The sequence below is a fragment of the Cetorhinus maximus genome, chromosome 4 (genome assembly GCF_964194155.1).
Source record: "Cetorhinus maximus chromosome 4, sCetMax3.hap1.1, whole genome shotgun sequence".
Taxonomy (NCBI): Eukaryota; Metazoa; Chordata; class Chondrichthyes; order Lamniformes; family Cetorhinidae; genus Cetorhinus; species Cetorhinus maximus.
The window spans coordinates 118,347,826-118,374,089 of NC_135882.1; the positions used below are offsets into that span (position 1 = coordinate 118,347,826).

The window sequence follows — 26,264 nt, forward strand, 5'->3', positions numbered from 1 at the left end:
ATGAGGACGAACCCTGTCATATATATCATGCGACTGCTCAAGTTCAGCAAGTGTTTTTTAGCTTACTTTTGAGCAAGGCTGTCCGGCCATGTTGAGCGGCAGATCCAATGGATACGAATTTGGACCCATCATTAAGAATGGCGTGCATTTTGTTGATATAGTCATGCTTGTTAAGGATGTCTATTCCTTTCCCTTTGTTAGGTTTACTGATGTGCATGACTGGGTTAGCCTTAAAGCCTCTCAATGTTGTAAGACATTTGCATTGCATATGAAAGTTAAACAGGCCGTTACTAGATACTAGAGCGCACAGTACAGCAGGGAGAGGCAGGGAACTGTAAGTTGTCTTTCATCAATCTTGCATTTAGCATCTGCAGAGGAGGAGGCACTGGAGATCAGTGAAGTCTTGATGTGCCTGTCTCCAGCTACCTGGAGACAGAATTACATAACACACAGTTACATGGCATATAACACTCTCTCAAATTGACTTGATGTTAATGAAATGCGATCATGTGCATAATAATCACTTAAAACATCCTTACCTTGGCAGTTCTAATTCATGTCCTTCATCTCCCACAGGCCCAACAAGCATCCCATGGGAGGTGGTCCAGCAGAATGGTAATGACTGCTCTCAGATCACACGTTGAGTGTATTGTCACAGGACTGACACAGACCATGCATCAGCTCAGTTATTCATACTCAGTGGGATCGTTAAGGCAGATGGTTGGGTTTTTACCCGGTGATCATATATCACAAGTGGGCAACAGCAGATGGTTGAGTGAGTGACATCAGTGGAGAATCTGGGTCAGACGGCACAAGATGCTCCAAGCTCTGCTCAGCTGGACACAGATGCTGAACCTTGGAGGGCAGTCGATGAAGAAGTTGTAGGTATTTGTGATGATGTCTTTATCCATTGCTACCTGTGTGAAGCATCAGGCATGGCAATCAAACAAAAGCATTCAGGCCCTCACTAATAACTTACACACTATGAAAGCCACCTTAAATGGGATTAATAAACCCTAGCCTCGTAGTCCCATAGATCTGCAGCAAAATAGTCTCCAGGACACATAACATTAAAGTAAGGGTGGGCCAGGAGAGGGATGATGGTGAAAGAGAAATGGAAATGGGAACTTGACTCAAAGTGCTGGAATTTTCACCGATACCCCATCACCCCTCAGTCAGTACCCCACCTGCCATTATATGCCCCGATTTCTGAGCCTGCTGTGGCTCTTGGGCGGCGTGTGTGGGAACCCCAGCCGCCCCATCTTCCTGAGGTTGCTGTTCCTGCCTCTGGGCAGCCAGGAGCCTCAGTCGCTCTCTCCTCCATCTTCTTTACTCTCTGTAGGCCATCAGGCATACAGCTAGTTCACCAGGCTCCATGATCCTGATGTACTCCTCCTTCAGGATGAAAGAGAGAGACACGTGGTTAGCATGGGTGTACTAAAAACCTGTCCTGGTTAAGTGTGATGGCCCCTTAACGCTTCCCGGAGAGTGCTGGCCACCACTTGGATGGCCAGGATTAGTGCGCTGCATGGCTGCCATGTTGGCTTGAAGCATGGGGGAGAATGGTACAAACCGGGATGCTGATACTGCAAAGGGGCAAGGGGGTGTGAGCGCCTCCAGCAGTGACTGCTACATGGCCAGCTTTAGCGAAGAGATTGTACAACATGTGCAGTCCGACTGCTCTGCGGTCCACTAAAGTGCTCATGAATTTGCAGTCTGTGTTGGGTGTGTGTGGGGTGAGTGGGGGGGGGGGGTGGGGGGGGTGCTTTGGTTAGTGGGGATCCCTGGAGCACTTGGTGGCACTTTGATGCCTCTGCATTGCTCGAGTGGGCAGATTATCTAGGAGCTCAACCCCAATCATATCAATGTGGCTGCGCCTGAACTATCTCAGTTGGAGAGGAATGGTTACTTTCTACAGGTTTCCCCGAATACGTGGCCATTTACCTCGCCCACCCTACCCGCCCCCCACCGAATGCTTGTGTGCTGTGTTCAACAGCAGGGTTGTCCTTGCCCTCCCCACCACCAGTCACCTCAGAGGCAGGGCTGCACTTGCCCCCTGATTTCCCTCCTCCGCCACCAGTCAGGCAGGGCGGCACTTAACCCTGAACCCCAGCACCCCTGAAACCTGCAAAGCAAAGACGACCCTGGCAGGCTCTGTAGAATATTGCTGTGCACTCACCTCCAGTTCACCCAAAGTGCAGGCCGACAAGTTAATGGCGCCTCTGTGCTGTTGCGAAACATGTTGGCGTGTTTTCCTGCCGACGTGGATGGACAATCCAGCAGGGGTGAAAAAGCCTGGTGGGATGGCCTGATAGCGATATGCTGATGTATTACAATGAGCTTCCCCACGATCAATGGCGGGAAACGTGGCCCACCATCAGCGGGCTGAGCAGACAATCGTGACCTGCCTTCCCGTCATTGTGAAACCGATTGCACCATATTGTCTGCTCACACCACCTATCACGTCCACCATCAGCGGGCATGGAAAGTTCCGCCCAGGGTCTTTGAATATTTTTAAGGCACAGCTAGATATATTCTTGATTAACAAGCAGATGAAAGGTTATTGGAGGTAGGCGAGAGGTTACAATCAGATCATCCATGATCTTATTGAATGGAGGAGCAGATTTGAAGGGCCGAATGTCCTACTCCTGCTCCTAGTTCATATATTTCTATGTTCATATGAACTTCCAGTCAGTCGCCTGTCATTTTAATTCTCTGCCTTATTCCCAATCTGTCCTTGGCCAAAGCTCAACCCATGCTTAAGGAACAGCATCTAATTTTTCGATTAGGCACTCTACAGCCTTGTGGACTCAACAGTGCATTCAACAGCTTCGGATCATAACCACCATATTCTTTTGGACTGTCGCTAATGATTCTGCTATTACAATTTACATCTTCTCTAGCCCCACCTCCTGTTTCTTTACTTGTCCTGTGACCCATCCCTTTTACCATGCATCACCATAGTTTGTGTCATTTAATCTCCCCTGCTTTTCACCCTATCATAGACTTCCCCTTTTGTTCCTTCTCTCCTCCCCCTTTTGCTGCCTCTAATTGCTTAAAACCTGTTGCATCTCTAACTTTCTCCAGTTCTGATGAAAGGTCATCCATGATCTGAAACTTTACTTAGATTTTAGCCTGAAGATGAACTCTGTGTGAGGTCAGGAAACCCTGAAGAACGGGTTTCCCAAATGTCCTGCAGAGCTTAATTGCAGGGCTCCTTTAAATTTTTTTCATGTGTTGTTCCAATCCACAGGCAGCTGATTGACAGGTTGAAAACCTTTGATCCAAAGTATACAAGAGCAAGTAGGTGCATTGAGGGAGCGAGAGAGATCTTGAAGGTATCAGGATTGTTGGTAAGGGGATCCCTATTGCGGGATTGTGTCTGGGTTGCAGATGTCTCCATCACAGGGTGGGGAGGAGGGGGCATAATTGCGGGGTGGTGTGATGACTGTGGTCAGGATTGCTTCATCGGTGGTCAGGGTATCCCAATTGCAGGGAGTCCGATAGTGGTCAGGGGTCCCAATTGCAGAGAGTCCAATAGTGACTGAGAGGGGGTGTCTGATGGTAGTTGAGGGAGTCCAATGATGGGGGCTCCAATGGTGCTTGGGGTGGGGTCAGATGATGGTTGAGGTTCGGTTTCAATAGTGTTTGGGAAGGGGGAAGCAGATGCTGTTTGTGATGCAAGCTGATAGTCCACAGCATTTAGATGGGTGTTTACTGGGTTTATTTTTGGGTCTGGAGGAAACACACCTGTTCCTCAAGAAGTGCTGTAAAGGCACTTACCTCATGGATTGATGGATCACTACCTACTCTTCTGATTGTTTGCTAAGGAAACTTCAAATGATAGAAAGAGGTGACATCACGGTCTGTATCAAGAATGGGTTAGGTGAATGGGCCAAAATTTGGCAGATGGAGTTTAACGTGGATAAGTGTGAGGTTATTCATTTTTGTTGGAAGAATAAAAAGGTGACTTATTATTTAAATGGTGAGAAACTTCAGAATGCTTCAGTGCAAAGGCATCTGGGTGTCCTCGTGCATGAATTGCTGAAAGCTAATATGCAGGTACAGCAGTTGATAAGGAAGACAGATGGAATTTTGGCATTTATTGCTAAAGGAATAGAGTATAAAAATTGGGAAGTGTTGTTGCAAATGTACAAGGCATTGGTGAGACCTCACCTGGAGTACTGTGCACAGTTTTGATCCCCTTACTTAAGGAAGGATGTAGTTAGTTGCATTGGATGCGGTTCATAGAAGGTTCACTAGGTTGATTCCAGAGATGCGGGGCTTGTCTTATGAGGAGAGATTGATTTAGTTTAGGCCTATGCTCGCTAGAGTTTAGAAGGACGAGAGGATATCTAATTGAGGTATATAAGATACTAAAGGGGATAGACAAAGTAGACGTGGAGCGGATGTTTCCCCTTGTGGGGCATTCTAGAATGAGAGGCCATTGTTTTAGGCTAAGGGGTAGTAGATTTAAATCAGAGATGAGGAGGAATTACTTTTCTCAAAGGGTTGTGAATCTATGGAATTCACTACCTCAGAGTGTAGTGGATGCCGGGAAGCTGAATAAATTTAAGGAGGAGATAGACATTTTTAATAAGTAATGGGTTGAAAGGTTATGGGGAGAGGGCGGGAAATTGGAGTTGAGGCCGAAACGAGATCAGCCATGATCGTATTGAATGCAGGCTCGAGGGGCTAAATTGCCTACTCCTGCTCCTAGTTCTTATATTCACAGTGGGCACCTTAAGATTAGTTTTAATTTCAACTTTTAAAAGCCAGCTATACATTCCTAAAGGTTGTTGCATGGCAGCTGTTGCACAGTCCTACTGAAGATACAACAACTTAACTTCTGCAAAATGAGCAATGTAATTCAATACCGTATGTTAGATCACATTGCATTGACACCAAATGTGGTTCATAATGGGAATACATTTCTGGGTTGTATGAAAACAAATGCTGCTTCTTGTCATGAATGAGATTAATAGGAATATTTGGCCTAGCCTAAAATTGAGAAATTAACAGTTTTAAATCAACTGAAAAAATACCAGACTACTTTTTCTGTACCGCAGACATGAATGTGATATTTCTGGCATAGGGTCAATTTCTGCCTTTGTGCCTCCCCATCTACAGATTAACAATTCACTATAGTTACTGCAGTCAATTCATTTCTCAAACCTTCAAAGTTTGCTTTACTTAATTTTAAAACCTTTGCTTGTGACTCTTCCTTTCCCCTCTGCTGTCTAATATCAAACTCCATCATTTGTTTTGTTTATTCATTCACAGAATGTAGGTGTCACTGGTAAGGCCAGCATTTATTGCCCATCTATAATTGTCCTTGAGAAGATGGTAGTGAGCCACTTTCTTAATAGTACACACTGTAGCGCATTGCGCCTGGGGTGGAGGGACTAAATATATAGAGTGTTGAGCTTCTTGTGTGTTGTTAGGGCTGCATTTGTCCAGCCAAGTGGAGAATATTCTATCACTGCTGACTTGTGCTTTGTAGGTGGCTAGCAGGGCTTTGGGGAGGCAGGAGATGAGTCACTTGCCAGAGAATTTCCAGCCTCTGACCTGCTCTTGTAGCCACAGTATTTATGTGGCTGGTCCAGTAAATGGTGACCCTTAGGTTATTGATGTTTGGTGATTCAGCAATGGTAATGCCATTGAATGTCAAGTGGCGGTCATTAGATTCTCTCACTGGAGATGGTCACTGCCTGGCACTTGTGTAAGTCATAAATAGTACTTTCACTTATTGATGTTGTCCAAGTTTTGCTGCATGCAGGCACAAATTTGTTCAAGGAATTGTAAATAACTGAACAAAGTGCAATCATCAACAAACATCCCTATCTCTGACCTTATGATGGAGGGAAGGTCATAATGAAGCAGCTGAAAATGATTGGGCCTAGGACACTACCCTGAGGAACTCCTGCAGTAATATCCTTAGGCTGAGACGATTGGCCTCCAACAGCCACAACTATCTTCCTTTGTGCTAGGTTTGACTCCAATCGGAGAGAGTTTTCCCCCATTGACTTCAGTTTTGCTAGGGCCTCTTGTTGACACACTTGGTCAAATACTGCCTTGATGTCAAGGGCAGTCACTCTCACCTCAGCTCTGGAATTCAGGTTTTTTGGCCATATTTGTATCAAGGTTTGTATTGGAGCTGAGTGGTCCTAGCAGAAACTAAACAAGCATCAGTGAGCAGGGTATTGCTGTGTAAGTGCCAGTTGATAGCACTGCTGATGAGACCTTCCAACTTTCTGATGATTGAGTGTAAACTGATGAGTGGTAATTGATCGGGTTGGAAATGTCCTGCTTTTTGTGGACAGGATATACCTGGACAATTTTCCACTTTGCCATGTAGATGCCAGTGTTATAGATGTACTTGAACAGCTTGTCTAGAGGCACAGCTAGATCTAGAGCACAAGTCTTCAGCACTACAGCTGGAATGTTGTCAGGACCCATAGCCTTTGCTGCATCCAATGCACTAAGCTGTTTCTTGATTTGATGTGAAGTGAATTGAATTAGCTGCAGACAGGCACCATGATGGTAGTGATGGTAGGAGGTGGATGGCCTGCCTGACATTTTTGGCTTAAAATGGTTGGGAGCATCTCAGCCATCTCTTTTACTGGTCCATATTTCCATGATGTTCCCTTAACAACAGATTGTGAACCAATTCTGATTATTATCCATCACCAAATCCAGTCTGGCATGTTCCTTTGGTTGTAAAATGTATTGGGCAGGTTTTTCCGATGGCGGGGTTTCCATCCTGCCACCCAAAGAATCAGCGGGGAACGCATCCCCACCAATCACAGCAGCCCTGCAGCCATTTAACACCCCTCACGTGGGTGGAAGGCCCATCTCAGAGAGCTGCTAGCCAATCAGAGTGTCCAAGCCTGGGACTCCAAGTAGTCCCCAGATTAAGGTGAGGCCCGAGGTCTTGATGGAGAGGCCCGGGGGGGGGGGGGGGGGGGAGAAGCCATGGGAGGTGGATGGGGTTGCTCAATGTGAAAAGGGGGCCCTTGATGAGGTGCCTTCCTACTTTAGAACTCTTTGCTCTGCCTTGTCCCAATCCTTGGCACTTGGGGCGCAACTTACTATTCAGGGCTCTGGGTCATGTTTATGAGTACAACTATCTACTGTCCTGACTATGGAATACTCCACAATTACCACTTAATTTTTCTTACTATATGGTTTATGGTTTCCCAAATATGTAACCACTTGCTCCTCATTGCCTTGTAATCACCCATGATTATCCTCCTGTGTCACCCTTTCCATCCACATCTCCGGTATCAAAACAGATGATTATACAAGTCCTGCTCCACAAATTATACCCTTTATAATCCTGTTCCTTCCTACCCATCTGCCAGTGGTCACCCAGTCCCCTCTACCAGCTTCACGCTCTGCAACTTCTGCTCCAGCAAACTTTCTCCCTACCAGATGTTGCAGAGTAGGCCTAGATTACTTTCAAGCTATGCAACTTTCTGCTCAAGGATTGCAACCTCTGTATAAATCATTCAAGTGTATTCACCCTGGATAACATGAGTCCAGGCAGGTCCTCATCATACATGTCACACACATCACAGTCTCTGATTTTGCAATGCTTATTTATGTATCCCAGCCCAATAGAAATTATTTTCAAGTCATTGTTTATTGAATGATGACTATTTAATTTATTATTTTTACTTAATATGTTTTGAAAGTTTCATCTGTCCCACCTCCTGAAGCTATTCTATAGTACAATAGATTAGAAGAGATGATAAACACAGGACGTCCCCCTTACACCAGGTGCTTTGTATCAAATGAATCAAAAAATTGTTACACTGAGTACACTTGGTATCTTACTGTTACAATAAATGTAACAAAATCTAATTAACCAACTGTCAACCAACAGGTGCTAAACTTCACTGGGTCAGCAACCCCACAAAGCAAAACCCACAAATCCAACAGACGTTGTCTTTTCTTCTGTGAGTCTCCTGTGTGGATTCAGTAGGCCAAGGTATCAATCCCTTGTCTGTCCTGATTGCTTGATAATGTACTGGACAAAGGCACCTCAGTCAGTGTGCAGCTCTCTCTCTCTCCGCGGTTCAACTATAATACACCAGTGGCACAACCTAACTGGTGCAATTGAGCAGCATCATTATTACATAGGATTACATCAGATATACAGCACAAACAGGCCATTCAGACCCACTTGAACCTCCTTCCATCATTCTTGATCTAAACCTACCATCGTAACCACCTTATTCCTCAAATGCTTGACTAGCTTTCCTTTAAATGCATCTATTCAGTCCAAGCAGCATTCTGTACAAATGCCTTAAAATGCATTCACTAAGCTTTAGTCTTCTACCGCAATCAAATTTCTAATCTTACAAAAGAGGCAATGAGAGAATCATTACATTTCCAAAATTTGAAACATATAATGAGTTGAACAAATGATTTGTTTTTAAACTGTAATTTTACAATAATTGGAGTTTGAACCACTGTGTCTTCTGAAAAACAATTATTTTACATTTATGTTGTGACAGAGGTTGGTGCTCAGGTAGAGATCTGTAATCTCCAAATATTGATCTCCCCTTGTTATTTTGCAGTATGGCACTGAGTTCCTGTGGGAGAACAATAGAAAATGCATTTGTTTCAGTAACTCTGCTAATTGAATTCACAGAGTTGAAATCCACGGGTGCAGACTTTGTCCCCTTTATATTATAATTGTAATGTCAGTTGTGGGAATACACCCTGTGACAGCACTGTCAGTGCCTAAAGCTTCATCCTAATGATCTCATACCCAATGTCAAACATAGCTTCACTGCTCATCTTGTATTTGTATGATGTAAAACTTTGGAGTGACATACGATGTGCAGTAATCTGCTCTGCATTTGGAAATGTTGAACAATGAGGCTATTAAAATCCCTAGGTCTCCTACACCTTCTTCCTTAGCTATTTCAAGACCATTCTTTGAGTATGTCTCACTCATTTTCTTTCCCATGTGCAATGTTTTACATTTGGCATTATTAAATTTTGTCTGCCATTGTTCTGCCCACACATACATTTTACTGAACCCATTCTGTAATTTCCAAACTTCCTCTTTCATTTTTACCGATTTTTTATTTTGATTAATTTGAAATGAGCTTTTAAATCCAACTCATTAACATAAATAAGAAACAGGAGTCCCAACAATGACCCCAAAGGTGCACTGCCCAAAGCTTTCCTTCGCCTCGACATTATTCCTCTAACCAGTACCCATTGTTTTCCACCTTTTTGCCAATTTCTTATCCATTCTCAACATTTACTGAAACTCTGCAGCTTAACTATAAGACCTTTCATATTGAAATTTGTCAAATTCATTTTTTAGGTACACGACATTGTAGGGTTTACATAGTCTAGGTTTGTTAAGTTGGATCTTCTTCCAAAGCCATATGTGGTTGTCTATTGTCCACACAGAAACCATTGTACATTTTGATTGAATGGTGCTTGTAGGAGAGTACATTGATACATTCAGTTTTCTAGGCACGACTTTAGTTGTGCTGGAAGCAGTTCAGGGAAAGGGGCGAGGTGTGCCTTATCAGCGGTAAGTAATCTGTACTAATGGTCATGATGGTTACTTCTCATGGTCAATGGTTGTCGTGTTGTGAGGCCGTTTATGCTGAGTGAGCCAACCTCAAATCTTCATCGCTGCCTTTACACTTCCCTCTAGATGGCAGCAGAGTAATGGCTTTCGGTTGTGATATCAGCGGACGGCAATTTATTGAAACTATTTTTTGCACATAATAAACGAGGATCAGTAAGTAACTTACTGGTGAGCCTAGGAAAACCGATCTCGAAAAGACGAATGGCTATCTACACTCACCTCTGTTTAATATGACTGAATTCATAAAGTAACACTTTTCAAATACTAAAAACCCACAAAATTGACCAGTGGATTGTTGGACTCTTAATAAAATGAAATAAAATAGAGGTCGCAGTGCTCTTTATGATCAGACGGTTCAGCAGCTCAGTCCAGCCAGAAACGTGCAAGTAAACACGACCCAGTGCATCTAAAACTCACTCTACGATATGTAATGACAGATCCTGTATAAATCATTCAAATCATTTGCAGGTACATACAGTTGAAATCAAACGCGAATGGTTGGGAATAAGATCGTATCATGAACAATTAGGGATTCGTAGCTACCTAATACCTGATAATTAACGAGAACTCACATGGTTGCCAAATATTAACAGTAAATAGGGAGTGCAATTTTACACATCCAAAAAAACTTCTCTAAAATCTGTGTAAATTGAAGTCGACGATGCATTTCGGATCGGACATGTAAACAGTTAAGATGTATATTTCCCACGAACAGAGAAAAATGCACTGCTGCCATTTGCCGAGCAATATTCGCAGGTCCGTGTCTGAAGTAGGCTGCAGAGCTCCAAGTCAGGTCATCGCGGGGAGATGGGAACAGTTTGAACGGAGCTGTCATCCAAATGCGGATACTCTTCACACCCCCACCAACTCCCCGGCCGGGGGGGAAGAGGTAACAGCCCCTCAGATATGTTCAGACATGGACCCCCCTCTATCCCTCCCTACCCACCTACCCAGGTTGGGGCAGGTAGTGGGGTGGCTGGGACCCACAGCTTTTGCAACAAGCACTCTGCCGGCGAGCCAGGGGAAAGAAATATTATACAAAAATACAAGCGCGCATTTGTGATCCTCATCCCCTCCCACTGCCCCTTACTTCCTTCCCTCCCCTCCCCAGTGAGCCCTGTACCACCTCACCCTCCTTTTTGCATTACTATTGGTGACATAAAGGAATACCAAACCCAGCTGATCCAATGATGTGGAACCGTGCAACCTATAAAAGCTGGTCCAGAGCCAATCCTCCCGACAAGATATCAGCTTCTGTCATCAGGGCGGAACGTACAGGGGGTTTGTGTGTGCGTTTGAGCCTGGGATTAGGGAAACTGCGGCGATGGCGGGATGTTCATGGGGATACGGACCCAAAAACGGTGAGGTTTCCCCGCAGTGTCGGGGGAAAAGGGGACAAGTTTGGGGCTGGGCTGGGCTGCAGCAGCCCCCAGGACTGGACATGAGGCCCCTAGGAGCTCTGACACTATCCAGTCCAGCCGAGATCAGGCAGAGCAGAAAGTCTCACATCGCAGGCTGTGGAAATACGAGCACTTGCGGGCGTGTTGGGCTTTTTGTTTTGAAAGTTCCCCCCCCCACCCCGCTCTGCTTAGTTTGCATGAAGTAGATTTCTAAAGCTGCTTAAACAAGAGCGAAAGTTTAAAAGTTTTTTTTTCCCCCAAAAGGGGCAAGTTATTTGTGCGGATTGTTTAAGATTAATCATTGATGGAATGAATCCTTTTAAACCAGCCATTCCTCATTCTCATGCAGTTGTAAAACGTTAACAGATGCAAACTTGGCGTCGGGTTTTGCAACCGGAGGAGGTATCAGCTTTCCTGTTTGCAGAAAGTGGACCCTCCTCCGCCGCCAGCTCCAGCTTCTTTGAGAAGGTGCAGTGACCTTGGGAGAGGGTTTAGATTACCGGTTCTAATTTCTTGCTGCAGGTCCAAGTCATTGGCATGAATTGGGATTCCCCATAGCTAAGGACGGTTCCCGCCAATCACCCATCGAGATCAAAAATGAGGAAGCCAAGTACGACTCGAACCTGAAGCCACTGACTCTTAACTACGATGCATCCAGCTCGCAAAGTATTTGCAACACCGGCAACTCCCTCCAGGTGGATTTCGACGATTGCACAGACAAATCAGGTTAGTTAGTGATGTTGTGGTTATTGCCCTCCCCCCCCCGTCCCAGCCCGTTAGTGGATGTTGTGAATAACACAATACAAATAGATTCTGAGCTGCTGTGGATTTGCAGTAAGCGAGTCTCTCTCACCCGCTGCTGTCCATTTCACAACAGAATTGCACATATTGGCTTCCAAATATACTCAACGTAAAAATTCCACCTTTCGATCAAAGGAGGGCAATCCTTATTTTGTTCCTGAGGTTAAATGTTGGAGTTTGCAGTACTTTGGGGAGAGTAGGAGGGGTGGGTAAAGAGACGGGAGGAAGTTAACGGGGCTTGGCTGTTGCGTTTATTAATCCAGATTTGGACAGACTCCGGTCGAAATGCAAAGACGGCTTTAAAGTGCCCCGGGGAAGGGGGTGGTCACTCGGGTCGCCAAAGGCGCTGGGAGCTGCGAGAATGAAAGGAGCAGATGAATTTGAAGGACTGGATTGAGTGACGGGGCTCTATAATCTGATTTGACCCATGTGCAATTCAAGTCAATTGTACCCAATAGAAAGAGACTTTTTTTAAAATTAGAGCAAAGCTTCGTTGCTTGACTAAATTGTAACATTAGCAAGAGTAGGTGACAGAGTCAAAGTACTCGACTTGGATTGTTTTAGGGGGTCTGTATTACCCTTCTGTCTCCCAACGCCACTAAGGAAGGAGATGCTGATCAATTTTATTACTTTTTTAGGATAAGTTCAAACATAATTTCAGCGCTTCAACATAAATATTTAAAAGGTTTCCCTGACAATTTTTCACAAAATAATTTTGTTATGGGAGTTTTCATACGGTCTAGTGTGGCTTACACTAACAGGGAGTTTTGGGAAAAATGGAAGAATACATGAAGTAGCAGAAGGTGTGGTTCAGTGTTGCACTGATACAAAATATATAGTATGTAAGAACAGGATCAGTTTGATCTTCTGTCCTGCGTTGTGTATACTTTTATCTTCAAATGCCTTGCCTTGTGTGCAAGTGTGCAGATTAGTCTATATGTGAAGTTACAAATAGAAACTCCTACCCGTGTCTTCTGCTGATTTGAATGATTGCGTGCAAAACAAGCCAAATGGCAATGTGTGACACTGCAACTTGCTGTGGTCAAGCCCACTCATCGATTTCCTTGTTTGGACTCTCCAGTACCATTATGCTGCTGCACTCCCTCCGATCAGTGGTCTCCTGCTCCCTGTCTGTTCTCAGCTCAACCAACTGTATTCTGCCACAGTTGGGAAGTAGGATAGAGGGCATGATGCAAGGGAAGTGGGAACTAGTGAGAGGAACAGGAGCTGGATAAAGGAGACCACTAGTTTTCTCTAATTCTAGTTGAGATTTCTATTTACTACTGCTGCCACACTTTGACCCTTTTCAGTGTTGGGTTTCACATTCTTCTCCTCAGTTTGCCTTTTGCTGCTTGGGTGGATAGTGACAGACTACTGATTTTTAGTTCTGTACAACTTGATGGACCAGATAATCTTTTTCTGTCAGTCATGTTTGGTTGTATATATTGTGATTGAGCTAGAAGTGGCATTGGTTTTATTTTGATTGAGAAAGAGATGGCACAGCTTCTAAGTATTTCAGTCCAAAATCCAAATACTTGCAGGGATCTATAATAGGACAATTTATCTATATCAGCCTTATTTTACCTAGGCCTCAAAAGGATGAATTGCTTATTGATTGTAATATTATAAGTCTTTATTGAGTAAATTCATCCATAATTTAAAGCAAATTAAGATAGATTGTAGTAAATACATTTTATACCTTGTTTAGCAATGTCAACAGTGATGCTTCTTCATTTGTATGATAGTGCTGACAGATGGCCCCCTTTGTGGAAAATACAGGCTACGTCAGTTCCACTTCCACTGGGGAGCTTGTGATACTCAGGGCAGTGAACATGTAGTTGATGGACAAAATTTTGCTGGAGAGGTAAGTGAGCAATAATGTTTGGACTTCTAAGAAAAACAATAAATATCTGGGTGATGCACATTTGTGTTTAAAAATTGGAATTTTGCTTTACACTAGTCAAGTTTTGCTACAAGACTCCCACCAATATTGTAGCAGAAGACAGTGGTGAAAGGATCAGTCACCATACCTAAGGAAGGATGTGAAGGCATTGCAGAGAGTACAGAAGAGATTCACAAGAATGGTTCCAGGGATAAAGAACTGTAGCTATCAGGATAGACTGGAGAGAATGGGATGGTTTTTCTTGGAGAAAAGAAGGCTGAGAGGAGACTTGATAGATGTATTCAAGATCCTGAGGGGTATGGACAGGGTAAATAGTGAGAAACTGTTTCCACTCAAGGGAGCATCAAGAACTAGAGGGCACAGATTCGAAATAATTGGCAAAAGAAGTGAATGCGATGTGAGAAAAGATTTTCACCCAGAGGGTGGTTGGAGTCTGGAACGAACTTCCTAAGTGGGTGATGGAGGCAGGTTTGATAGAAGTATTCAAAAGGGAATTGGATTGCTATCCAAAAAGGGGAGTGGGACTAGGTAGATTGCTCTTTCAAAGAGCCAGCGCAGACTCGATGGGCCAAATTGCCTCCCTCTGCACTAAAGATTCTGTGATCCTTTTATTTAAATAGATGTAACTGGTCGCAGCCGAGCAAAGTATCTGACAATCGCCTGCAAAAGCCACTTGCTTTCCCCCAACGCAAAGCAGTCCTGAAAACGATCCATTGTCCCTTTCACAACCCCTCATTACTCACCATCAATTTATGAATTAACACAAATAAGTGGAGAAAGGCCACTTGCCAGTTAGCAACCAAAGTGCAAGATGGGAAAATAGTAGAAAGAAATATTTGTGGCTCTGAAATAAAACAAACATAACCATTAACATTTTGTAATGTAGTTGTGTGATTACTTTCTCTTCCTGGAACTTCCTGTGGCGTAAACCCTGTTCCTTCCCATTGTGGTGTCAGCAGTGGTAGAGATGGGTATTTCTGACAATTGAGATGCCCTTGGCTAATGTCCTCTGGATTTTGGTGCAGGTGGGGGGCCCACCAAAGACTGCTCCACCTACACCTGTCGGGAGCAGACTCCGCCATTGGGACAAGGTGACATGCAAGGTTTGAGGGGTGAGGGCAGGGTACAGCTGAGAATTGTGAAGATGAGTAGAGAAAACAAGCAAAATAATGCAAATGCTGGAAATCTGAAATAAAGACAGAAAATACTGGAAACGCTCAACAGGTCTTGCAGCATCTTTGCAGAGAAGCAGAGTTAATGTTTCAGACTTGAGCTGAAAAGTCACAGGTCTGAAATGTTAACACTTTCTCCATGGATCTAGAGAACATGTAAATGAAATAGTATCAAAACCAATGTATTGTTTAGGGTGGGGGGGTGGGTAGAGGTTATGATCTGAAATTGTCGATCCTAATATACTACTTTGAGTATGCATTTACTCTGTGAATTGAGAGTAACTTTCTCCTGAGTTTGCTGTAGATATATTGGGGATCTGATGTTCATGTAAATGAAACAGCAACAGAGATTTAGACAAGTTTCCAGAGTGTTAATTGTTCAATAAATGCACCTTCAGTGTGGACACATTTCCTCTAATATATCCAATACCCAGATACTAAAGTCTTAAATTTGGAGAAGAAATAGATTGGTTTGTATCTTTGACAAGTTTCTTATTGTGCAAACCCAAGGCAGGTCTAGAACCTGCTAACAGCAAAAATCCTACAGATGTTGGACATTTTAAATAAAGACAGAATACTGAAAATGTTCAACAGATTAACCCCAGTTTCTCTCCTAGACACTCTAATGTTTCATTTTAATTTTTATCATCCAAATCTGAAGATAATGTAAATTTTTAAGCAATTTGGTGTCAGGAAAAAGCAGGTGGAGATGGCAGGGTGACAGTGTAAGGCAGAACGATGTGATGATGAGACCAGTATAGTAAAGAAGGCCTCAGCAACCCAGGAACTTAATGGAAGAAAGATGGTAGATTTTCTACGATCCTCCTGCTATCTTGCTGTAACAACTTGCAACTCCTATGGACTCATCTTTGGTTTCTATACTTGTCTCATTATTGAATTAATTTTACCTTGCACTGTCATCATGTCATTTAATCCCTCCACCATATCACATTCTTTGATTGCTACACTGAAGAATGGTTATTTTTAATATCAGCCTGCCAAATCTGAAATTAGTTTAAACACTGCCCACTAGCAACCCTGCCCTGGTAGAAACACCAGAAAACTCCGGTTGAATTGGATCAAGTGTATTCTAATTGAGGTCTCTTAACATGACCCTGAATTCCGCTTATTGTTTTGATATGTTTTAAAATACAAAAATGCTTTAACTGAGCCTGTTATGTTTCTAGCTTCACCTGGTGCATTGGAATGCAGAAAAGTATAGTGATTTTGGTGAGGCTGTTAAAGCACCTGATGGTTTGGCTGTCATCGGTGTCTTCCTAAAGGTATGAAGATTTATTTAGTAAGCTGGCTTTATAATGTACAATAATGGTTCACTTTTTAGTTTTCCTGTTTTTTTGCTGAAAAGAAATCCATTAACAATGTATTGCACGCTGTCCTGTACCTCATAGACCATGGAGGGTAAAATTAGACAAGTGGTGACACAACAGGTGCTGTCTGATAGGCAGAGCACATATCAGCCAGATAAAGTTCCATTGACTTGATAGAATATCAAGGGTGCATTTTTTTACTGATCAGCCAATGCAGTTCAAGCCTGTTTCTTTTTTATGCACTTGCCAAAATTCACCCCCATTATTTCAGTTTTGTCCTAGCTCTGCAATGATCAACTGCCAATGTAAAAATGCAGAAATTCACCCGTAGATGCTGAGTCCCTGAAATTGGCAACCAATTTCTTGCATGTACTAGTATATACTAATGGGGATATACTAGGGATACAGAAAATGCAGTCTTTTGCAAAGACATCAGGCAAAATGTACATTCTGCTCTCTTACAGGGTGGTCATAGTTTCTACAGTTGCCTGATACATTTGCTGAATCCTGTAGTACACATTTGATAGTACCAATAACTGGGAAAATTCAACTTTTTTCACTTGCTGCCTTCCAACCATGATGGATGTTTGTTCTGAAATCACATGGTTCTTATAGTTTTTTGTAATGCACTTGTAGGATTTTTCTGTTTGTTTTTGGCAAGTGAGTACCCTATAGTAATAAGCCCAGTGTTGTATTTACATAATCAACTAGTTAGTTATATTGTGGCTTTGATGTAGCAGAACATCCCAAGATACCACAAGCTGGACAACTGGCAAAAAAATGCTTTATTTATATTGCACCTCCTCTCTTACAATGAATTGTGCAATTACTAATCCTTGGATAGATACTACAGAAATTTTACAGGATTTATAAGATTTCAGTAAGAGCAATGAGATTATTCAGACCATTTGATGGTGTTGGTTAGAATCATTACAGAATGCTATTCAATGTATGACTCTATCATGCCTGTGCCAGATCTTTGGTAGAGCTGTCCAATTAGTCCAACTACCCTGGTCTTTCCCTTTAACCCTCCAGATGTTTTCCCTTCCAAGTATTTATCCAATTCTCTTATTACTATTAACTTTACCTTTACCACCTTCTCGGGCAGTGCATCCAGATCACAATTCTGTTTTTTTTCAAAAAAATATTTCCGCGGTTCTTTGTCAATCACTAGGCCTGTCTTCTGTTTACTGATCCTCCTTCCACTGGAAATGGCTTCTCCCTACTTACTCTATCAAAATCTTTCCTGATTTTTGAATCTCATATCAGACCTCTTGTAACCTTCTCTGTACTTAGAAAGACTGTCCCAAATTCTCCAGTCTCTCTGCATAACTGAATACAATTCTAGTAAATTGTTTCTATACCTTGTCGTCCTGAAGTGTGTGTTCTTGAATTGAACATGTACTCCCAGCTGAAGCCTAAAGGTTTAGCTAGGATATCGGGAGAAAGCCCTGCTGGTTTTGTGTGCAATGAGAACGTATAGTCCACAAGAACCATTGGACTAGGTGGAGAGGGCCTTGGTGTGTGAGAATTTTATCTGCAGTATGGTGCTGGCCTGGAGTATTGGACTAGATTATGTACACCAGTCATGGAGTTGGACATGAGCCCATAACATTTCTGCCCAGTGGTAATGTTGCTACTAACTGAATGAGGTAATACCTGTACAGAGTGGTCCATGTCAGAGTTTCTGCAGTTTGATATTTTCCTGCTTGGAATTTGTCAGATCCACAATGAATTTTGGAACCGTTGGAGCTGCAAAGCCTTAGTTAACTCATTAATTCATCTCCCTCTATTGCAATCAACACACTACTCCATGCTTTCTTCAACAGTCCAACCAGATTTGCCTTGAATAGTGGACAGAATTAAATAACATTCATCTATAAATCTCTAATTTTGAGAATGAGAAGAATGCAGCAATAAATTCTGCAGTTCAAATGTTTTTCTGATGAAATCTGCACCAAATAATTTACATTTTATATATTGGAAATAATAACATTAACCACTAGATTAAATTTACAATATTTGAATATTTGACGTATTAAACAACTTCATGAACCATCATATAACATAATGCCTTCAGCTCAGCAATTAGATGATCATGTTTGTCACTTTTATAATATATTCACATTATATTGATCCAAAGGCTTCTAACTGTAAATTTCCATGAATATTTGATGCAAATGTATTATTAATATGGGCATCAGCGTCTGATCAGTGTAACATTAGAAGTCACTTTGACTGCCAGGAATGACTCTGGAGTCTGTAACAATGCAAGATGATTGGCCTCCAACAATCACCATCTCAGCACCAACTCACTGCAGGACTTCCTCAAGACCGCATCCTAGGTTGAACTAGTAGCTGCCTCATTTCCTCCTTTATGAAGTCAGATGTGAGGCTATTCACTGACTTGTGCTCAGTCCCGTTTGCAATAATTTGGATAATGAAACAGGCTATCCCTTCAAGGGGCCTTACCTGGACAATAGTCAAGCTGATAAGTGGCAGGTAACACATGCACCATACAAGTGCTGTACAGTGGCCATCTAAATTGAGAGAGCCTAATCACCTCCACATGACATTGTAGCCTCCCCACCAAATCTTGCACTAATGACGAGAGACAACCGAACCAACCACAAATGCTGTGGCTATTGGAGAAAGTCCAAGGCTTTCTGCAGGGATCTGGTTATCTGACTTGTACAAAACAAGTTGGGAGTGTGATGGGACTTGCCTATATATGTGTAGCGGTAATTGCACTTCAGAAACTTGACTGACTCAATCAAGAACAAAGTAGTCTGCTTGATTGGCATTCCATCCATTAGCCTGCTCTTGTACTCCCTCTATTACATGTACCATGGCAGAAATCCTGCAGCCACTTTCTCAAGGGCTCTAACTGTGTGCCTTGTCAGTGACACCCACATTCTATGAATGGATTTGGGGGGAAAAAATCAGTGAGGCAAGGCTTCAAAGTCAGTCTGACTTCCATGATTTATTTGAATATTAAACTCTTATTTTTATTTGGTTTCCATGCAAGCACAAGTATGCAAGATCATGTAGGTTTCCAATGACCTGTTTATAATCACACAATTCACTGCTTGCAAGTAAATCTCAAGTGTCCTGTTTTACATACCATAATAGTTCCTTTCATCTTGCTGTCTTTACTTAATTTATTTTCGTTCAATTTGAGCATTCCTCAGTGCATCATCATATGATAACCTTTAGTTGAACGCCATAATAATGAACATCAACAATTGTTCATGGTTGCTACATGCAGAATTCTGAATAAGCGTTAAGATGTGAAACAGGAAATAGAGCATAGTTATGTCATTCACAGTAAAATGTAATTGCTGTTGGATGAATAGTGAAAGTTATGGCCTTTGGATTCCTTGGTAGTACAGCTTCCTTGTATGCCTAAATGCAAATCTGAATAACCTCAGGAGTCATAAAATGAATTGAGTCGGTATCTTGTGACTTTCAGGTATCTGATGCAAATCCAGCTCTGCAGAAGATTGTCTGTTTACTGGACAGCCTTAAATCAAAGGTACAATGAATTCTACACAGTGTATATAGATGTAAACACATTGACAATTATTTAAATTGCAAATTCAGATTGTAGTTGTTTTATTAAGTGAAAATGCCTGAAGACTGCCTTTTATGTCTTGTATGAAATGGCTTTGTTTCCAAGGCCAACGCAAATAGCACAGATGCTGATTAATGATTGAAGTCCTCTTGTGGAACTAATAAATTAACTTTTGGAAAATAACCTGCATGCCATAACCTCTTGTTAAAATAGTGAACAAACAAACCTCATATTTACTCCTAATATATCAAAACATGAGCCATAGAGAAAGCACAGAAAAAGGCCCTTCGGCCCATCGAGTCTGCGCCGGTCAAACAAATACCTAACTATTCTAATCCCATTTTCCACCACTAGGCCCATAGCCTTGTATGCCATAGCATCACAAGTGCACATCCAAATACTTAAATGTTATGAGGGTTTCTGTCTCTACCACCCTTTTCTGGCAGTGAGTTCCAGATTCCCACCACCCTCTGGGTGAAAATGTTCTTCCTCACATACCCTCTAAACCTGCTCCTTACCTTAAATCTATGCCCCCTGGTTATTGATCCCTCCACCAAGGGGAAAAGTTTCTTCCTGTCTACCCTATCTATGCCCCTCATAATTTTATACACCCCAATCACATTCCCCCCCACCCGTCCTCAATCTCTTCTGCTCCAAGGGAAATAACCCCAGTCTATCCAATCTCTCATAACTAAAACTCTCCAGCCCTGGCAACATCCTGGTAAATCTCCTCTGCACTCTCTCTAGTGCAATCACATCCTTCCTATAATGCAATTACATACTTCCATGTATTAATTTGTGCCCTCAACCCATCTGCCTAATTCGTCAGACTCCTTGCATTAAAATAAATCCCATCCAACCTTGCCAAACTCCCTTGTTCCTTAACTGTCCTATAATTTCTATGCCTTCCAGACTCACTTTCTCTCTCTTCTAATTTTGGCTGTGCATCTCCCTCTGCTGAACCTCCTCTCAGGATCCCATTCCCCCCCTGCCAAGTTAGTTTAAACCCTCCCCAACAGTACTAGCAAACCTCCCCGCAAGGACGTTGGTCCCATTCTGGCTCAGGTGCAACCTGTCCGCCTTGTACAGGTCCCACCGCCCCCAGAAACGGTCCCAATGTCCCAGAAATCTAAAGCCCTCCCTCCTGCACCATCTCTCCAGCCACGCATTCATCTGGACTAAGCTCCTATTTCTATACTCACGAGTGCGTGGCACCAGAAATAATAGTGATTACTACCTTTGAGGTCGTTTTTTAATCTGCTTCCTAGCTCCCTAAATTCTGCTTGCAGGACCTCCTCCCTCTTTCTACCTGTGTCATTGGTACCAATATGTACCACAATCTGTCTGCTTTCCCTCACCCTTTAGAATGCCTTGCAGCCATTCAGTGACATCCTTAGTTCAGTGACACCCAGGGGTTTCAGTATATACATATGCCACAATTCCATTGGCTGTGTTTGGCATATCAGTGGTTACTTCTAAAGGATTCAAGCCTCCACTAGCTTTTTTTCTTTCTTGAGATGTTGGCCGTCATTGGCAAAGCCAGAATATGTTGTCCATCCCTAATTGACCTTGAAGGTGGTGGTGAGCCACTGCCTTGAACTGCTGCAGTCCATCTGTTGTAGGTACACCCACTGTACTGGTAGGTAAGAAGTTCCAGGACTTTGACCCAGTGACAGTGAAGGAATGGTGATACAGTTCCAAGTCATTATGGGTATGTGGCTTGAAGGGGAACTTCCAGGTTGTGTTCCCATGCATTTGCTGCCCTTCACCTAGGTGAAAGAGGTTGCAGGTTTAAAAGGTGCTGACACAGGAGGCTTGCTGAGTTGCTCAACGGGTAGCAGTGTGTACCATATATAAGGTGCAGTGGTGGAGGAGTGAATGTTTTAAGGTTATATTAAACCAGGAAAATCAGCTTGTGCAGCTCTATCTGCATCCATGTTAATATGGCAAAATAAAAACAGTTCTTAAATCCAAGATATTTTTATAACTGGACATATTGCACAGGGGAATTGAAAACTGGGCAAGCTGTTTTACACCCCAGTTTCTTTTTCTCATAATAAACATGGTGTAAAACAGGCTTGAGACCAAATCCCTCTCTTTCGTTCTTTCTCCTTCACCACCACCCCCTGCAATTCCCATACAAAGGATTGAGGACCGGAGTTAACTGGATTTTTAAAATTATAAATAACTTGACTGTAAAGACAAGGCAGCTGAAATTGGTCTTTGGTGCTGGCACAGAACAGGTGAATTGGCTGCTCCTTTTGTACCTCGCCTGGGTAGGGTGTGAAATGGCTGCTGATTCACTAATTGTTTTGTATTTTTGCCAAAGACCAGTTTCATTCCTAATGTCAGGCTGTAGTTGATGGAAAGCCAACTTACAGATATGTAGTTTGCCCTGTGCAGTGGCTTGATATCGATGAACATTGTCACTAATACCTGTACTTCATTTTCACTCCAAACTGAATTTTGTGTTATTTATCACAGCTGATTGTGAAAGGTTGTTCATTCTTAGAGGTCTAATCAGTTCTTTCTATCCTTAGGGTGATAAATGTGACTTTAAAGACTTTTCTCCTTGCACTCTGATGCCTTCTTGTCTCCAATATTGGACCTACCTAGGATCCTTGACCACTCCTCCCCTGTGTGAGAGCGTAATCTGGCTTGTGCTTAAGGAACCTATCGATATTGGTGCAGATCAGGTAAATAAAAAATTATAAGCACAGTTTGTCTAAAAGTATCAACAGTCGAATATTTACAATGCAAAAGAGGGCCATTCAGTCCATCATGCTGAGCTGGTCCTCTGCAAGAACAATTCACCTGGTGGCACACTGCCACCCTCCGGTCTTTTCCATGTAGCCATGTACATTTTTCCTTTTCCATTTCAAGTAATAATCTAATTTCCTTTTGAATGAATGCCATGATTGAACTTGCTTGCACCATACTTGGGCAGTGCATTCCAGATCCTAACCACTTTTTTGGGAGGGTTTTCCTCATAGCCATTGCTGTTTTTGCTAATTGCCATAAATCCATGCCCTCTGGTTCTCGATGCTATCACTAATGGGACAAGTTTCTCCCTATCTACTCTATCCAGACCCCTCATGATTTTAAATATCAGTCAAATCTTCTCCAGGAGAACAGTCCCAGCATCTACAATCTATTTATGTAAAGTCTTAAATATGATCATGAAATTGATTTTTATTATCATTGAAACAGCAAATATTCAGCAAGAGGTCAGGTCAAACTGTTTTATAAAATCTGAATAGAATGCTTCTGTATATTTAAATTTTTGTAGATAATTGAAACAAATTTTAAATACTTGCAACTTTGTGTTTTATTGTGTTGGAAGGGCTGTATAAATGCAAGTTGTTTCTTAAATGAAATATTCAAATATTTAGAATATCAACTATATACCACATCAAGCTAAATTACTATTTCAATTTTGTGGGATATAATTGATGCAAAATTAAAGTGTTAAGATAGCTGAGAATTAGTACCTGTACTGGTACTGAGCCCAAAACGGCAACAGTCCTTTGTTTACATGACATCTGCCAATATGCTCAGTTTTATTTGAAAATTAGATTGATTTTGGTGAACTGAATGAGCATAATGTCTGTAACAGAAGACCTCTGAGCATAGAACTGTCGTTTAAAACAGTATGAAAAGCACCAGAATCTTGACTCTGACAGCAGTTTGATTGGATAATAGTTCATACCATGTATACACTTTTTTGTCCTTTCAGAAGACCACCTATAGCTCAATTGTTTACAGGAGACCCAAATAAGACAACAGATATGCTTCCTCAGTCAATGAAAGCCATTTGAAATTAAGATGTGAATGGTGACAAATCCATTTATAAAAATTCTATGGAATTTGGGCTAAACTTATTTTAAATTATATCACACTGGGGATTTGAACAGCCATTGGCTGTGAATTCTGCTTTCCTGGGTTGTGCTTTATTTGTGGGTGCAGGAAATAACCCTCACCCAGAGTTTTAAAAGTGCGTGGAACTCTGTCATGCCTTTAGACATAACATCAGTGATAAACATTTGCGCGGAGTTCTTCCACATCAATGCAAAAACCTGGAATGATGGTATCAAATAACATTATTCTATATATTAGTTAACAGCAAAATAAAAATCAGGTAACAAATTGAGGAGCGTGAGGCAATCGTGCTAGGGATAAAGGGAGTGGCCCTATGCAGCAGTGTCTATCCTGGAGAGACAGGTCGGGCGCCTGAAGGATAGCTATATGTATGCAGTGAACAGTTTTCCAATCTTTCGCACATCCTGCAATAATGCTTTAACTGTTAAATATTGGTTTGAAACTAAACTTTTACGAGTTTGGAGTTGGTTGAAGGTTGCAGCAAGTAAGGGTCGAATATGAGGGAGCTGTAAGCTTAGGCTGGATGACAATGGTATGAATGTATACATACAGGAGTTCTATTGCACATAGTCGAGATGAGTCAGTCTTCAGGTGAAATTGAGGATGAGGGGGATGGTCAGATGATGGCTCAAGGTACACGGATGTAATGTTGTTTCCATTTTAAGTTCATTTATTCTGTCTTTTTTATTAAATTCTAAAATTCTGAAGTTAAACACTGGCCAGTTGAGATGCTTCTGTCCTAATCAAATTTCAGAATTGGAGGTTCTAAATTTGATTTCAATTCAAATAGAAGTTATCCAAATGCATAGCTTTTTAAAAAAATCCCCAGTATATATTAATCACTTGAAGGCACAAGCTCATGAACCTTTGTTTGTGCCACCTTTATAACATTGAAAAAAAAATGCTGCATCAAGTTTCTGATTAAACATGATTAGCAGGGTAACTGAGTTACAAATGTTTGCTGGCTCGTAGCTGAGCTGGTTTCCAAAGCCAGTGAGTTACTTTGTGAATTTGGAGAGGAAGTGAAATGAAATGCACAAGAGCACACCCACAATTGAGGGTCAAATATTGAGGCTTCCTCTTTTAGATACTGATCATGAAATCTGGTCAGTGACTTACAGGAAAAGAACACATCTGGATGGATCTTGCCTGGAATCTCGAGTGCTTTGTCTGGGTGAAGATCAAATACAGAACCTGAAAATTCACTAGGGCTTGAAATGTTTTCACCCCACAGGACATATCTTGATCCTTATTAATTATACAAAGGTGTGGTTATACAGTGAATCACTAATCACATGCACAGTAAATATTTGTGCAAGCATTCTCTCTCAAATGCAAAAACCTGCAATGAAAGTATCAAATGATTCTACAGTGCACTTAGATCAAAGTCGGGTAGCAAAATTTGCTGCAGTCATTTAGCAACATCCGTTCCTATGTTTCCTTATCAATTTAGTAAAGAATTGGGTTGGGGGGGGGCAAGTGGTGGCAGATGGGTCTTTTGGATTTACTATTATCATGCTTGTATTTTTCCAGATAGCAAAGTTCCGCTGTCTGCAGTTTGGACCTGATGAACCCATGCAAAACAACTACCGACCTCCCCAGCCTCTGAAACGCAGGGAGATTCAAAAAAACTTTGAGTAAGGATTTGAATACAGTCATCAGCTTGCCTTCCTGAACTGCCCCTGTCTAGCCTGAGTAGCAGTAAATAACTTCCCCTCACCCACCACCACTCCTTACTTGGTCAGAGTGGACAAATAGGCAGACAACACCTTTTAAGCACAAGTTGATAAAATTGGGGCATCCAGATTGGTCTAAGCAGCCCCTGGATTGTTATCGTGTTCCTGGATCTTCATGAGCCTTGCCATTTAACAAAAAATCTGAAGCAATCATTTCATTTCTTGAAAATAAAACATGAAGGCAGTCTGTAATTTAGTGAAGGACTAATCTGTAGCACTGAATATATTGTTAAAGTTTAATAAATTGTGTTTTTTAGTGATGTTAACTGTAAAGCAGTTCCTAGTTTAAAATTATATTGAATATTAAAGAGCAATAATTCTACCAATGCAATGAGTTGTAAGCCATAAGATTTAGTAAATAAACATTGTGCTGACTTATGTGCTGTTTCTATTTTTTTTTAAAAAACTGATGTTTTCACCATGTAGCAGGAGTAGATTTCCAGGAAGCTATTTTTGACACTTGCTGCTTGTAACCCCAAGCAACTTTGTACTTGCTTCCTCTACTGTGCATTTACATTTCAGCTCACCGAACATGACATTGGAGAAAAATACAGGCAAGTCCTTGAACTTGTGACACAATTGGTTCCTGAAAACTGCGTCTTAAGTTGAAATGTCATAACTCTGAATCTGTTTTCCACCCCCGCCCCACTGAAAGAGCAATGTTACAAATGGGGAATTGGTTCTTGAACTAAGGCTTGATACCCTATTTTCACCAAAATAACCCAGAATATTGTACTCTATCAATTATAGACAAATAATATAGCAACAATATTGTACTTATTTTGTAAATAACAATCATTAATAAAAAATCACAAGCTAAAATACACACAGAAATATAGTACTGTACTA

General features: G+C 41.9%; 1 protein-coding gene across 1 annotated transcript; it reads left to right on the forward strand.

Annotated features, from left to right (window-relative positions):
* Nucleotides 1-10,825: 10,825 nt before the first annotated feature.
* LOC144679840 (carbonic anhydrase 2-like) lies at nt 10,826-25,793 on the forward strand. The gene is made up of 7 exons (XM_078540679.1): nt 10,826-10,983; nt 11,545-11,748; nt 13,569-13,687; nt 16,086-16,181; nt 19,699-19,761; nt 22,341-22,496; nt 25,213-25,793. Exons 1-7 carry the CDS (start codon nt 10,947-10,949, stop codon nt 25,318-25,320), a joined length of 783 nt encoding a protein of 260 aa, XP_078396805.1. The 5' UTR covers nt 10,826-10,946; the 3' UTR covers nt 25,321-25,793.
* Nucleotides 25,794-26,264: the final 471 nt, after the last annotated feature.

Bases quoted from the DNA above. Each gene is read 5' to 3' on its own strand.
- LOC144679840 (XM_078540679.1), top strand. From the start codon at position 10,947: ATGGCGGGATGTTCATGGGGATACGGACCCAAAAACG. The intron at 10,984-11,544 runs GTGAGGTTTCCC...TTCTTGCTGCAG, and splicing joins GGGATACGGACCCAAAAACG to GTCCAAGTCATTGGCATGAA. The intron at 11,749-13,568 runs GTTAGTTAGTGA...TTTGTATGATAG, and splicing joins CGATTGCACAGACAAATCAG to TGCTGACAGATGGCCCCCTT.